This window comes from Cydia splendana, chromosome 3 (genome assembly GCF_910591565.1).
Source record: "Cydia splendana chromosome 3, ilCydSple1.2, whole genome shotgun sequence".
NCBI classification, from domain to species: Eukaryota; Metazoa; Arthropoda; class Insecta; order Lepidoptera; family Tortricidae; genus Cydia; species Cydia splendana.
The window spans coordinates 4,654,898-4,670,698 of record NC_085962.1 but is presented as its reverse complement, the minus strand read 5'-3'; the positions used below and the strand labels follow the sequence as shown (position 1 = coordinate 4,670,698).

The 15,801-nt window shown below is 38.8% G+C and overlaps 2 protein-coding genes across 2 annotated transcripts; both read right to left on the bottom strand.

The window, feature by feature from the left end:
• Positions 1–1,311: 1,311 nt before the first annotated feature.
• LOC134806417 (odorant receptor 22a-like) lies at positions 1,312–8,431 on the bottom strand. Its single transcript, XM_063779684.1, has 9 exons — positions 8,045–8,431; positions 6,634–6,808; positions 4,561–4,654; positions 3,682–3,885; positions 3,261–3,357; positions 2,494–2,601; positions 1,892–1,999; positions 1,502–1,561; positions 1,312–1,425 (listed from the first exon to the last, which is right to left on the bottom strand). The coding sequence occupies exons 1-9, from the start codon at positions 8,399–8,401 to the stop codon at positions 1,378–1,380; spliced, it is 1,251 nt and encodes a 416-aa protein (XP_063635754.1). The 5' UTR covers positions 8,402–8,431; the 3' UTR covers positions 1,312–1,377.
• Positions 8,432–9,672: 1,241 nt separating this feature from the next.
• On the bottom strand, positions 9,673–13,048 carry LOC134806725 (uncharacterized). Its single transcript, XM_063780046.1, has 7 exons — positions 12,875–13,048; positions 11,764–11,945; positions 11,390–11,551; positions 11,016–11,177; positions 10,642–10,731; positions 10,268–10,429; positions 9,673–10,107 (listed from the first exon to the last, which is right to left on the bottom strand). Exons 1-7 carry the CDS (start codon positions 12,991–12,993, stop codon positions 9,722–9,724), a joined length of 1,263 nt encoding a protein of 420 aa, XP_063636116.1. The 5' UTR covers positions 12,994–13,048; the 3' UTR covers positions 9,673–9,721.
• Positions 13,049–15,801: the final 2,753 nt, after the last annotated feature.

Genomic DNA, 15,801 nt, shown 5'->3' with positions numbered 1-15,801 from the left:
TTCTGTGTTTCATTGGCTTAATAAAAACCATAAGTACATTAATTAATTGAATGAGTAAAACAAAACCTTAAACGGTCGGTTCTACGTCATTATAGTCTGTGTAAGTTAATCCCTCGTAGTATGGGTTACATATCAGAATACCGAAAATATATTTACCTAATGTTGAATCACTTATGCTAGTTTCACCTATTTGTTAAATACCTAATGATCAATTAACCTAAGCTTATAACACCTAATGAACGAATTACCTAATGCACGTTTCATCACTTACAATTGGTTTACCTAGGCTCAGAATACATGGTCGATTTACCAAAAGTTGAAACACCTAATGCTCGAAAAACGTAAAATCGGTTTACCTAATACACGAAATAACTAAAGCTAAGATACCTAACCTAATACACGAAACACCTAATGTTGATATAAGTACCTAATGCACGAATTACCTAAAGCTGATATACCTATTGCTCAAAACATCGTAATAGCCCGGGAAGTAGTGTCATAAGGTGCAAATTTTGGTATCGGATGAATTCACTTGGCACAGATGTAATATACGTAAAGCTAAGCTAATTGAGCCCGGTAGACATCCGCCACCCCCTGGCAGGTAGGCAGGGGGGGCAGTCAAAGTAATTTGTAATGGATTCAAGCTTTCAACTCCTTTTTAACCCCGTTAGAGGATGATTTTTAAAAACGCTGAAATTACTTTTCTTCTATTCTAATAATATGCGCATATAAAAAGTTTCAAGCCCAACACTCGAAAAAAATTTTGGTCTTCATACAAATTTTCAACCCTTTTACGGGAAAACGGTTTTTATTTTCCACCAACAGTAGCAATTCTCCTTCGAAGCTCGGTTTGCAGTTCCCGTACAGTCATAAATGAATACATTTTTCTTGATAAATCGCAAGTATTAGTAAAAAATTCGCAACCATACGCTTGTCACAAATCGTAAACAATGACGGATTGCTGGGGCGACATCTACTGTAGAGATAGAAATTAGTGCAGTGGTAAGGCAACGTAAACTTATGTTATTTCGCATTTTTCTTTACCGCGGGAGATGTAAGGAGTTAACTAGTTCATAAGTAAGTAAATAATGCAACCATGCTGTTTGCGTAGTGTTTATTGAATAAAACTTTAGTCTTACGTATTAGGTAAGTATCTGTCTTTAACAGTTATCACAGATCCAGAAATTATTATTATGTATTACATATAATTATGTTTATAATATTAGACTTAGATTAGAAGATGATAAAGGTGTCGCGGTCAGAACATAAGTCATGACTAGATTGACTAGTTAAGGCTTGGGATTAAATCTAATAAATTACTTATTGTGGCTAGGTGAAGGAACGACATAAAAATTCCCTTCTTCGTAGGTATTTAACTTATTTCTGTGACAAAACGGAGAATACAGAATATGCAAGTTTCACCATCTGAAAAGGAAGAGTTTTGTTAACTTCAACCATTGTTTTTTTTTTTTTTTTTTTAATATAAGGAAACGAGCTTTACCGAAATATATGACTCGTAAGACAGCTCCAGTATCCCAAAACCTTTGATTGTCACAGGGTCCTGTAAATAAAGCTCTCAATTTGACGTGCCAAACCGTGGAAGTGTTATATTTGACGTCTATGGCGGCACTAACTCATTCCAAAATCTAGCTCCGCTTGTGGTTCAATTTTGGAATCTTTCGCGTGCTCGCCTATCAATACGAGAGGTTAAACAACAACTTTGCCCTCTTTTACAACAAAACTGTCATTGCAAAAATTTAATTTGAGTTTTTTTAATAAAACATGTGAATTTAATTTAATTGGACCTATACCTGCTAACCTTTAGAATATCTGGTATCAAATACATACGTATCAAAAGTACTCGTACGTATTAATAGTAATAAATAATTACTTGGGCCTGTCTTATGGCGATGATGAGCAGTTTGCGGACCCGCACAGAGGCCTGCCCCCGGCAGTTATGCCAGCCAGAGTGGAACATGGCCGTGCGCAGCTTGGTGGCCTGGTTGACAGAAATATGGAGGCCAATTCAATATACCAAGGAAGCTCGCCGGCTTTTTAAGGCAATAGGCCGGCGTTTGCAGAAGAGAGGTGGTGATCCTCGCTCAGGGTCGTAAGGTTGGGTCGCCTAATCGGACGTCTTTTTTTTCGATTTTTAACAGTGTTGCAGTTTTATTTTTTTCCATATCCTACGACTATTTTCTAATGTCCCGTTAATGAAAGTAATTAACAATAAAATAATGAGTTTGGTCATATTTCATTCATTTCGATAAACGCAATTAGCTTGTGTGAGACACGCCGTCAAAGTGACGAAATTTATACGTTTCAAGAAACTCTAGCGACGAGAAAGGTTGGGCATCAGCCTTATTTCAACTCTGTTGCTATGGCATTAGAGTGCACAGAAGGAAAATATCCGATCTTAAGTTAACATATCACAAAATCGTCACAGGGAAGTCTCGAACGTTCTGGGGAGGTCCTCAAGTTCAGTCATATTACCTCGAATGTGACGTCTCCTGCGTTCCACATGAAGATACCAGTGGCGGTGAGCGTGACCCCAGCGTACAGGAAGACGGTTAGGCAGTTCCCGAATGTGCGTTCCATGTACTGCAAAACCAAAACATTTCAATTATAGGCGAGGGGCGGTCAGTTTAAAATTAACTTAAATTTATGTAGAAGCCCTCCATAAATGTATTTGGTTTCGCAAGTCACGTTCGAGCCCATGCACGTCAGGCTTTACTGAATACTTATTTGTCCGGGTGTCACCGTCGACGGATACGTCTGATGGGACATTAACGTATATATCTATGGACTGGCCTTACGGGCACTAAAAATGGTAATAGTTTAGCGGTGTGCCTCACGAATTCCAGCCAATCGTGCAGTCTAACGCAACTAGTTGCGACCAATAGCGCGCGTGATGCGAACTCATCAACCAATCGCGCGTGTGATGCGAACTCATCAACCAATCGCGTTGTACCGGTGTCACACCGCTGTACTGGCCCCTGTTATGCCTCATTATTATTGTTCGTAAAGCCAGTCCCTAGATATCTATGTTAATGGTCTGGGAGGACATCATCATCATATCATATAATATTCAATGCATAAAACACTATTACATAGGTATTACCACGTTGGGCACAAAAATTAAATTCATCCACTATTGTTAAATCATCATGAGATGCACAGTGGTATTAAATTATTTAAATGGCAATCTATACTGTATTGTAAAGTTTTTTCTGTCAAAAATAATTTGGGATTGGAAATACCATAAATTGCACCATGAGCGATATCAGTGTCACCAAGTTGGTGATGAACTGCGAGCTGAAAGCTACTCCGCACGTCACTTGCGTTTGATCGATGCACCTGCAACACGAACCATGATCTACATATATTATATATCATATCACACATAGGTACGCAATCGTCGAAGTAATTTTTGTAGCCACAGTGAATTTACTGCCATTTTTCGACAATTGATTAAAATGGAGCCATACATTTGGCCTATGCTCACACGAGCATATCCATTTTAGGTATGGTTTTCGAGCGATGGCGCCAAACCTTTAGCCTACGCTCGTGTTGATGGCGACACTTTGTCATTAAACAAATTTAACACATATCAGTGAAAGAATACCTATTACCTGGTCTACCAAAATTCAAAGGGGTGACATCCGCAACTCTCCATCTTACCATAGAGTCAAAGAATGCATCTTAATCCCAAATTTGAAGGCGTCTTCGTATTTGTGTTGTTTCTCCTCTTGGCTGTCCTCTCCGGCGAAGATGCTGTTAAGACTGTGGAAGTAGTTGCACATCATGCTGAACTGGTACTGGAGACCGATGGTTATGGCCAAGATTATGAAGTAGACGGAGCAGACGCGCATTAAGAGCATGTACCTGTTGTAGTTCAAGTCATTGTAAAATTCATTCGATAGCGTGACGTACGCGTGTGTCATTTTGTATGGGATTTTGAGTTTCCAAAACGTCCCGCTTGGCGCGCTGTTCAAAATCCCATACAAAGATAGAATAACGCAAACGCTCGTCAGTGACGAGTCGTCACGCTACCAAATGAAATTTACACTAGGGGTTCTGTAGATATCTACTTTGTGTTTTTGTGTTGAATGTTCGAGTGATTTTTTTATAAGTACCTCTAAAACTTTTATAACTCCTAAATGACAATGTATCCGAGTTTCCAGTTCATTAACTCATCTCAACACAGTTCACTGATATCAGAATGACATCTAATTGATGTCAATTAGTTATTATCATGGATTACGCTGGTACTTTCCGTACAATGTATTGGCGCGAGTGAGACGCACAATAAAACTCTACACACTTAGCCCACGTACGCAACTTATGCAATACATTATGAAATCTGAACCCTGAATTGTAAACACAGTAGTGTTGTCATACGCAACGCAACACATGACAAAAGTATGTGCGGAAAGAGAAGAGTCGTGGAATGTATTGCCCCATACATTCAACAGACTCTACTTGCACAACTTGAAATAAAATGGCCCATATTAGGTATTATTTTCATACATATTTATGTTTTTGTTGGGATATCATTACCAGACACAGTAATGGACTATTCGGGCGATACTGGCGGCAAGGCTATGGTCGTTCAGATCAGGCCAAGCTGGTACTATGGTCGTGAAGGTTTCATCTGAAAAATATCGGAGACTGAATAAAGTAAACCAACAAATGGCTATAATATTTTACCTAAGCATACTTACGTGTTACGTGGAGGTTTTCAGAAAAAGTGTACCATTTAATTATTTTTTCATAAACTATCAATTTCTGGGTTATTTCTACCCAGAATCACGAAGACTTTCGATATACAAAGGAAAAAAGTGTCTTAAATAAATTGATAGTTATGTTACGCATTTTCACATACCTACAGCCAAACGGCCAAGCCACATATTTTGACTAAGGTGTTGAGTTTTTGAAGTTAGGGCTTGTAGAGTTAGAAGCTTGGCTCTAGATGAGATCTGATAACTTTTTGACAGTGGTCGTCTTGGCAATATTTTACTTGAAAATGTTTTTGGTGGGATTTCGTTTTTATGAATATCTACGTTGACTCGACTCTTAGGCTAAAGCGGCCGTTATTTTTTTTACCGGATGTCACCCGGCTAGTCGTTACTGTGTCAGTTCTGTGTCACAATACAAGACGATCGCGCGAGGCCTAGATGGCCTAGCCATTGGTGGCCATAATACAAACGAAGAACGAATGGTCGGAGTCCACATGTGACCTTAAGGCCGCCACTCTCCGCCAATGTCGTGGTCGTGGCCGGCCCATTATCGTCCTGTGTCTCGTGATTGACCCTTAGGATCTCCTCTGATATATCGACGTGCATTCGGCAAAAGCCGATAGGAAAAAGCTTTATGTCCGCGCAATAAGAGCGAAAAAGCCGTCGACGCGTCGGCACGCGCCGGCCGATGCGAGTCGAGCCGAAAGACGACTTTATCGTTCTTATTGCGTAGACATAAAGCTTTTTCCTAACGGATTATGCCGATTCCGCGTCGACATATGTGGGGGAACCCTTAAGTGACGAAAGTATTATTTATTTTATGGATATTTTTGGGTGTGTAATGCTTAATATAATTATAAAAAAACTATCATACATTTGTTATAACGTCATTTGATATATTATTTTATGTTATAATGTAATTTTTATTATAAGTTTCCTTTATTATATTGTGATTTCATCTAAACTGTCATTATTATAATGCCTAATGTAATATAATTTTCAAATAGTATATAGACATGTTTTTATAATGACATTTGTTATATTATATTTTTGTATAACGTAACACTTCATACAATTTTATCAAGTATAAATACATATATTGTATAACATTTTTTGTCATATTTCGTTTACTGATAACGTAAAGTTTTACATACTTTTTATAACTAGTACGCAGGCCTACTGCTTTTGCTAGCTATTTTATTCTAGGGAGATCGCAGTTCTAACCTAACCTAACCAATTTTTTCACGGTTTTCGTTCTGCGGGAGCCGCAGTTCAAACCTAACCTAAACCACTTTTTTGATAGAGTATTTTATTCTACGGAGGGTCAAACAAAGTTCTAACCTAACCTAACCCTCCTTTTGTTAGGTAGTTATTCGTTTGTGCGGAGTCGCAGTTCCAACTTAACATAACCCATTTATGTCATGCAACTATTATGCCACACAAATAATTATGTGATGTCACTTGTTATAACAAATAATATGCTTTAGAGTATGTAATAATTATGACAATGAATATTAGTCAAAGTGTAAATACCTTATGACTATTATACCAATAATAACATTATGTATACCGTTAATTAGGTATTACGGTAGTATGCCATTTATTACGTTATTCAAAATAACGATATATCAAACTATAATATATGAAAAGTAATTATAACAAATGTAATGCACCCATATTTTTACATATGTCATCCGCAACACGCATCGTCAAATTTAAAAGGAAATTGGTCATTAGGTCATAACAAAACACATAATAATAAGCCATAAACCTATATCCTAATCCGGTAAGTAGGTACCCGGCACAAACGTCGTAGTCGTCCGTTCTTTTGGATTGGATTATTTATTTCTATTTTATTGGATTATTTCTTTTAGGGGACCTATAGTATACTTACTTGTCGTGCTGGCCACGTATCCAGTGACGATGCCCGTAGAAAAGAATAGACCGTTTAGCAAGAATGCAAAAGCGAGTGAAAACCGCCATGTTTTCCTGATCATCTCCTCCTCAAGCTCGTCGACAGTGAACATTCCTCGTAGTACCACGGCTATTGTGTAACTCAGCTTTTTTATCTGTCGTTAATTTGAAAATAAACATTTCAAGAACTTTTTTAAGTCCTGAAACTTCGTTAGTACCGTAAAATGGGGTGATTAGGGTTCGCGGGGAGAGTTGGCTTATGAATGGGGAGAGAAGGGATGAAAGGGAGTGAGATGGAATTTTAAGGCTAAGTACTGCTACAAAACTACTGCTGCTGCTAATGTATTCCAATTTAAAATGAAGCTATAGTAATACTCATAATAAAAAAAAATCGATCAACCAATCTTCGAAAATCACCTTTGTATGAAAACCCACCTCACCCCAAATACGAGGGACTACGGGGTGAGGTGGGATTTCCTGTTTATCGTCAAAGTTATGAAATGGAACTACCCAAAATAAAATAAAAACTAAAATTCTAACGTCCGGAACACTTATTATATATGTTGCAGTCAAAAGTGTGAACTGGTCAAAAGAACTTTTAACCGACAAAAACAGGCAAAACTGCTTTTGACTGAGCATGTTGGTCAAAAGTAGTTTTACCTGAAAATCATACCTATTTCTGGCAGCAGTTTCGTTTTTAGGGCGTAACCAAAAAAAAAATAACCCTAACCTACCTATCTCTGGGAACAGTTTCGTTTTTAGGGCGTAGCAAAAAAAAAATAACCCTAACCTACCTATTTCTGGGAGCACTTTTGACTGATAGTAACAGTCACAATTACTATTAACCAATGATTTTCAGGTAAAACTACTTTTGACCAACATGCTCAGTCAAAAGCAGTTTTGCCTGTTTTTGTCGGTTAAAAGTTCTTATGACCAGTTCACACTTTTGACTGCGGCATATACACCATTCAGTTTGCATATGTAAAAATAAAATGTTATCGAGGTTTGAATGTCAGTTTTGCACCTACTCACCCCATTTTACGGTAGGTATTACTTAGTAGTCTTAGTAGGTAGCCAAGAAATTTGCATACCTAAAGTAACGTGTTTTAGTCATATTGGAGAAATAATTTTCATAATGCAAATTGGCACGCACGGAGCTCTAAATTAGCACTCAAAGCAAAAGCGAACTTTGCTTTCTTGTTGCACAATTAACTATTTAAATGTAGCAAATGCAAAAAAAAAACTACTTTAACCTCCGAAGTTCACATGACTTCATTACTTAAGTGTGCTTAAGTGATTTCTATGACTACAGACTTACCTATATAACTTTAGTTAGTCTTATTTTTATAGTTATGGTTTAAAAAATGATGCCCGGTTAAATAGGTAAGTACCTGATTTTTGCGCAATACACAGTTCAATTGCATAGCATTTAGAGCGACGAGGGGAGGTCCAAACAACCACAACTTGGACTTATGCATCATATCCAAATTATGCTGTGTAAAAAAGGCTATACAGGCCGAACAGACCAGCATTAATACGAGCAACGCAAACACTTTGGAGACAATGCGGCAGATTTCGACCACTTTTCGAGGTAGTTTCAAATCGTCGAACATGAAGTTAGTACCGCAGCCTAAGAAGACTATAGCACATATTTTGTAGAAGAGAGATACTGTGGTGTTTGTTTCAAATGTGTAGATTTCTTTCGTTGCGGTTTTCTGAATTCCTATTCGTGATTTAAGAGACTGCATGGTCGCAAGTACTACTTCTAATACCACCTTGTAAGTCTACGGATACTGTACTTATCAAATTTTTGCCCTTTTCTTTTGGGTTAGGTTAGGTTAGCCAGGCTGTGCACTATCACAGTCTTAAGACTCGAGCTCCTTATATAGACAGGTTATGGGAACAATTAATTATGCATGTACACGTAACCTGATAATTGGTATACAAGTGCAATTTTGCTCACGATCTACGATTGCTAATTGTACTTCTAAACCGTTAATTACTATGTCCAAGCAGAAAATGCAAAATTGCAGCTTAACCTTGTATTAATATTATAAATGCCGTTCTACATAAAGCATAAATTGATAATTATTCAGTAATGGTGTGCATGAAAAAGGGATGCCACCTGTGTATCTGATGTGTTATAGTAGTTTATGTGACTGCTACATAATGAAAGGCATTAAAATACGAGTGTGGGTTTATGAAACGAATGAAATGAGTTTCATAATAGTATCACACGAGTGTTTTAATGCCTAATTATGTACAGTTACATACACTGCTTTATCTACACACATATTATAAACTTTCTATGATATATTCACTAACCTCATATTACAGCCGACATTGGGGCACTTTCCTCTCTGGCGGAACTCGCGGATATGAGATGGCGTCTCCGAAATATCTTTATCGTACATTTTACACGAAACTTTTGTATAGTTACTTTAAAAACAACAAAACAAATTATTTTTTACTTACAAACTAATTAAAAGATAAACTGTACATCAAATGGCGGCAAATGAAAACTTTTTTCACGCATGTCACGCATCCGTAGTTTTTTTTTAATTCAAAGACAAACTAGAGTCGGGGTCGATTACCATATCGTCCGATACCAACTTACAAGCGAGATTTGTCAATATTGTATGCAATTGTCATTTGATTTCGAATAAAACGTCATCTCGACTGATATTAGAATAGGGGTCAAATCAAATTGCTTTTTTTTTCAGAGATGTTCGAAATTTGAATGTCATTACCAAATCGATTTTGATATAGTAATGAAGCTATTACCACATTTTCACAGATAAGAAATTTGCTGTAACAAAACAGTTTATCGTAATGTGGGCCATTATTTACGGATTTTGAAGGTATCATAGAGAGTTTATGATATGTGTGTAGATAAAAAAACTTTTGCACCAGCCGAGAAACCGTGATAGTTTAGTGATATTAAGGGTATCTTTTAAAAAGAATGTATTATTAAAAATGTTACAAATAATGTATTATTAAAAATGTTACAATCTACTAAAAGGATATGATTAACTCGTCAACAAAGCGAATCCATCATGCGATCGAACCTAGTCCCTCGTAGTATTCTGGATCCAATCCAAATAAGAGAACACATTAGTATACACAGAAGGCTTGGAACCCCCGCACTTGCTATCCCCAAAACTGACAACCCCAACGAGCTGAAAGTTCCCTTGCTGCTCGACCACTATTGGGCCACCAGAGTCTCCGAAGCATGAGTCCTGGCCGTTTCTCCCTGCCGCACACAGCATGCTATTAGTCACCTGGAAGTATTTTCTACAGGTGTTTGGAGAGATCAGTTGGACTTGTGCGTGTAGTTTGATAGATGATGCTTGGCCGTGTTCAGTCTGGCCCCAGCCGGCGATGGTGAGAGGAGTTCCTTCGTATTTGGCGTTGTTGATGTTGAAAGTGGGCAGGGGGATCGGACGGATGTATTCTGAAAAGAGTGTGATACTATAAAGTGTAAAATGCAAAAAAAAAACATCAGAATCACCATTTAGGGAGTGCCACTAGAAATGTCATATTTTTATACAATCTCACGTTTATCTCCGCATTTTGCCACTCCAAAGTAGTCCAAAGTCTGTGCATGTAGTTACCAGAGTTAGGAGCGGCTGTGGACAGCCGTAACATCGCGATGTCGTTGCTGATGGCGCGTCGATCGAACTGCTTGTGGATGGTGACCTTGTCTGGATGCATCAGCACGTTCTGGACGCACTGGCTCCCGGTGCAGTCATTCAGGAAGGTCCGGGTTTTGTACTCTGCAACTTGCACAGTTGTAATTACCAGAGTTAGGAGCGGCTGTGGCCAGCCGTAACATCGCGATGTCGTTGCTGATGGCGCGTCGATCGAACTGCTTGTGGATGGTGACCTTGTCTGGATGCATCAGCACGTTCTGGACGCACTGGCTCCCGGTGCAATCATTCAGAAAGGTCCGGGTATTGTACTCTGCAACTTGCACAGTTGTAGTTACCAGAGTTAGGAGCGGGTGTGGCCAGCCGTAACATCGCGATGTCGTTGCTGATGGCGCGACGATCGAACTGCTTGTGGATGGTGACCTTGTCTGGATGCATCAGCACGTTCTGGACGCACTGGCTCCCGGTGCAGTCATTCAGGAAGGTCCGGGTTTTGTACTTTGTAAGTTGCAAATTTGTAGTTACCAGAGTTAGGAGCGGGTGTGGTCAGCCGTAACATCGCAATGTCGTTGCGGATAGCGCGTCGATCGAACTGCTTGTGGATGGTGACCTTGTCTGGATGCATCAGCACGTTCTGGACGCACTGGCTCCCGGTGCAGTCATTCAGGAAGGTCCGGGTTTTGTACTCTTCAACTTGCACAGTTGTAATTACCAGAGTTAGGAGCGGGTGTGGCCAGCCGTAACATCGCGATGTCGTTGCTGATGGCGCGACGATCGAACTGCTTGTGGATGGTGACCTTGTCTGGATGCATCAGCACGTTCTGGACGCACTGGCTCCCGGTGCAATGATTCAGAAAGGTCCGGGTATTGTACTCTGCAACTTGCACAGTTGTAGTTACCAGAGTTAGGAGCGGGTGTGGCCAGCCGTAACATCGCAATGTCGTTGCGGATAGCGCGTCGATCGAACTGCTTGTGGATGGTGACCTTGTCTGGATGCATCAGCACGTTCTGGACGCACTGGCTCCCGGTGCAGTCATTCAGGAAGGTCCGGGTTTTGTACTCTGCAACTTGCACAGTTGTAGTTACCAGAGTTAGGAGCGGGTGTGGCCAGCCGTAACATCGCGATGTCGTTGCTGATGGCGCGACGATCGAACTGCTTGTGGATGGTGACCTTGTCTGGATGCATCAGCACGTTCTGGACGCACTGGCTCCCGGTGCAGCCATTCAGGAAGGTCCGGGTTTTGTACTCTGCAACTTGCACAGTTGTAATTACCAGAGTTAGGAGCGGGTGTGGCCAGCCGTAACATCGCGATGTCGTTGCTGATGGCGCGACGATCGAACTGCTTGTGGATGGTGACCTTGTCTGGATGCATCAGCACGTTTTGGACGCACTGGCTCCCGGTGCAATCATTCAGAAAGGTTCGGGTATTGTACCCTGCAACTTGCACAGTTGTAGTTACCAGAGTTAGGAGCGGCTGTGGCCAGCCGTAACATCGCGATGTCGTTGCTGATGGCGCGACGATCGAACTGCTTGTGGATGGTGACCTTGTCTGGATGCATCAGCACGTTCTGGACGCACTGGCTCCCGGTGCAATCATTCGGGAAGGTCCGGGTGTTGTACTCGCCTAGGCAGATGCTCACACTGTTCAAAATAGTGTTAATTAGAAATCAGGATCGTATAAAAAATACAATATAATTTATGTACTCAACTAGTCCAGTACTACAAACTATGGTCTACATGTTCAACCCGTAATTAAGTATCGTCAAACTAGTCAATTCTGCCCGCTTTTTTCGAGCAAACACGATTTCTGAAAAAAATCTATGATTTCTTGCTTACCTACTGCATCCATTGTGATCATACGCTTATTTTTATTTGCAAAAAGAATTTTTAAATCATCATTTAACGCACTGTTTAGGCAATTATTATTATTATTGCATGCTCTGACGGGTAGATTATGTGTTCTGATAAACATTGTAACATCTTTACTTTACTTTACTATTGTAAATGTACCATAATCTTGCAATAAAGACATTTTTGATTTTGATTTTTGATTTTGATTTGAATTTTGAGGGTGGGTAAAGTTATCTGGTCCTTCTCCAGATTTGTGCCTGCGTCTATCCATCAAATCATACTACCTAAATGTATGAAAAGTTTGACGGAGTTGAGACCTACCGCAGTCATATAATTTGATCTGAGGTATGTCCAACGTTCTATTTGGGTCATTATTGGGTTATTTACTCCGTTTATGTAAATATCAAAATATTGCCATATAATTAAAAAAGTTTATCATGTAAGCAAACCAAAACCTAAAAAGACAAATGCCATTGTTATTTAACTTAAATAAAATTATGAATAATAAGTGTGACGTGGACGCGGCAGGCCCAAACGGAGATGGCGGGATGACCTGGACAGCTTCCTGAACAACTGGCCGGAGGAAACACCAAATCGGGAGTCGTGGAAATTAAGGGGAGAGGCCTTTGCCCAGCAGTGGGACACTCAAATAGGCTAGGAAAAAAAAAGTGGCTTAAGAGTAAAATATCAATTCACTCAGTCGATAATGTCATACTTACTCCTCGTAATTCTTGATATCGAAATCCAAGCAGTGGGCAGCAGTGAGCACATGTCGGCGGCTGATGAGGGATCCTCCGCAAGCGGCTATGTTGGTCCCCATCGGCTCATGGATTTTCATGGTGAGGTGGACCAGCCATGGGTACTGGGCTATAGCTGTAGGACAGCCCGCTGAAAAACAAGTTACAAAATTCCGTCTATATCAAATGTCAATATCGAAGAATTTGTCTTAAACTTAATCTGATACATATTTGCTTTAATGATTAGTATATGTTGAATTTTCAAAACTATGTGAAACGTTATTAGGAATCTTGTGAATTTTGGTAGGTAATCAATAACATATCTCGACCCGACTTTCTTTGAATATTATTGTTAGCTTAGTTTGTATATAAAAATGTTCACAGGAATCACGTCAGATTTTGGTACTTTTTTAAAAGCATAGCTTTTATTATATCGAATCATTACGCCCTACGTAAATTATGTGAGAAATCGAAAATCATTACAATAATTAATGCTATTGCTATGACAAGCTATAGTAAAAAAAATAACGTCTGTAACTAGGCTTACCTATTATAAATTTGTCAGGAGCGATATGGGATGCGTTCTTATCAGTAAAAGGTTTGCTAGACTGTTCCAGAGAACCATTCGACTTGGTCTCATGCTGTCCAAATGTATTCCCCGGTTGATTCAAACCAGCAGTAAATCTACACAGACCATCATCCATCACCACAGCAATCAATAAAAATGTTAACTTAAACATGATGATACTACCACTAGTCTAACTGGTAAGTCGAGGGTTAGTGATGAACTGTATGCCGGTTTGAATCGCTATGCTATTTTATAGGTTATTAGGGAAAAAGCCACAATGAGTGTTTGTGTTCTCTATACCTTGATGTGTCATCTTTTTATTTTATTGTTAGACTGATTACACATTAGTTATGAGTATTTTTTACCTGATAGGAATAGCGTCAACTACGGACGTCAATACAATTTCAATTGTGCGTATGTATAGTCAGGTGCAGATACGACTTACATTAAGCTTTGTGTACGCTTCAGCTCACTGTTCATACTTTAGTAAAGTTCATATGGAAAATCTGACTACGTCAAAACGCAAACAATACAAATGATTGGACTGAGCCCTGGATATTCCACTATTCTAATAATTTACACACGCACACGTATATATGTAAGTATATCTATAGATATTAATTTCACAGCAGACACAGGCAACTGGCAGATTTGGATAAGATGACGTAACATTCTAAAATTCACCGTATCCGGCATGCAATAGTAGGTACAACAAACTTTTGCGGTAGACTTAGTCGCAATAATAATCAGCAAAAATCATTACTTAAGCAGGCCACTGACTAACAGGCCGCCGGACGATATCGGCCTGTCAGTTAGAACAAAAATTTGACAGTTCCGAACAACTGACCGGCCGATATCGTCCGGCGGACTGTTAGTCAGTGGTCAGCTTTATACGCAACTTGGGAAAGTATGAATTTGTAGTTCAGTTGGTAAAGGTAGAGGTAACTAAGGAAAATGAAAGTAAATAATGACACAATTTTCGACATTTTTCAGTCAGTGTTTTTAAATAAAGTTAATAGCATATCACTCGATAAGTCAATAAAAAAAAATATGAAAAAACATTAAGTTTGCTAAGAGCGTTTTTCGAATCGCTCTGTAAGGGCCAGTTGCACCAACCACATTTGACAGACTGATCAACGTCAGCCGGCGCGCCCCGGCGCTTTACTATGAAACTTTCCATACATAAAAATTTAGCGAACTCTTTAACGATACGAACAGTTTGGTGCAACCGACCCTAAGTCGAAAATATTTTGTCACCTTTCTAATTTTTTTACCAGACGTATAATAAAAAACAAAACCTTTTGCTGACCTTTTTAAATTATTTAATTTGACTTTATCATGTCGTGCACTAACAAAATTTCAAATATTCATATTGTTGATTATCCTAGGAGCCAAGTTACTAAAAAATATACATGGTTTTACAAACTAACCACAATTAATTATTGTTAATTAGTGGTTGTGATTAAATGTTAGTCATATTGTTACTTTTTAATAGTAGATTGTTAACCAAGGGTTGAAAGGAACCCATTTCTGTCGAGGTAGTTTGGCGCTCGAACGCAGTGAGAGCGCCAATAGTCCGAGACGGAAATGGTGCCTTTCACCCGAGTTAAACACTCTACTTTCATATCGAATGCGAGGAAACCAAACAAGACAAGGCAATTTCGCAAAATCAGTAATTGAAGTACCCAATAGACCTACGGCCATGATATTTTTCCTTAGGACTTACTTGCAATCGGAGACTTTACATGTGTGAAGATTAATAACCCCTAGCGAAAATCATTTAGATTGCAATATTTACGAAAACACACATTTTTTAACAAACTGCAGTAATTTTAAAATGATTTGTTCGTTATAGTATGAAAATCAGCGGGATTGCCTCTTACTTTTTAATTTTATACTTTTTCGTTCTAAAAGCCGCAACAGACTACCAGACCGCACCGCGACCTTGGTGCGCCGCACTACGTAATAACATAATAAAAGTATTTTAAATATTAAATAACAATTAAATTAATAATAAAAGATTTTTTTATCTTGTATTTTATTTATTTTCATGAATATAGTGCTAAATAACTTTAAAAACCAATTTAATATCGTACAAACGTTTAACTGTGGCTGTATAAGATTCTGCCTTTGCTCATTTACGCAAGTGTAAGGTTTAAAAAAATATTTTTGGTGTATTCCTTTTGGTTCCCGCCTTATGAAATCGAGTAAATAGAATTCAACGAAAGAAATCAAGAATAATTAGTTTTTAACAATTTACTTACATCATTTTTTATAAAAAAAAAGGATCAACGTGGGATTAGTAAAATTAAACAATTACCAATTGTTCCAGGCGAGGAAA

Coding starts and splice junctions, on each gene's coding strand:
- LOC134806725 (XM_063780046.1), bottom strand. CDS start 12,993: ATGAAAATCCATGAGCCGATGGGGACCAACATAGCCGCTTGCGGAGGA. Junction 10,430..10,641: donor CACACCCGCTCCTAACTCTG/GTAACTACAACT, acceptor TGCAAGTTGCAG/AGTACAAAACCCGGACCTTC. Junction 10,108..10,267: donor CACAGCCGCTCCTAACTCTG/GTAACTACATGC, acceptor CACTCTTTTCAG/AATACATCCGTCCGATCCCC.
- LOC134806417 (XM_063779684.1), bottom strand. CDS start 8,401: ATGCAGTCTCTTAAATCACGAATAGGAATTCAGAAAACCGCAACGAAA. Junction 3,358..3,681: donor ATGCATTCTTTGACTCTATG/GTAAGATGGAGA, acceptor TTCGTGTTGCAG/GTGCATCGATCAAACGCAAG. Junction 2,602..3,260: donor CGCTCATGGTGCAATTTATG/GTATTTCCAATC, acceptor TTGGTTTTGCAG/TACATGGAACGCACATTCGG.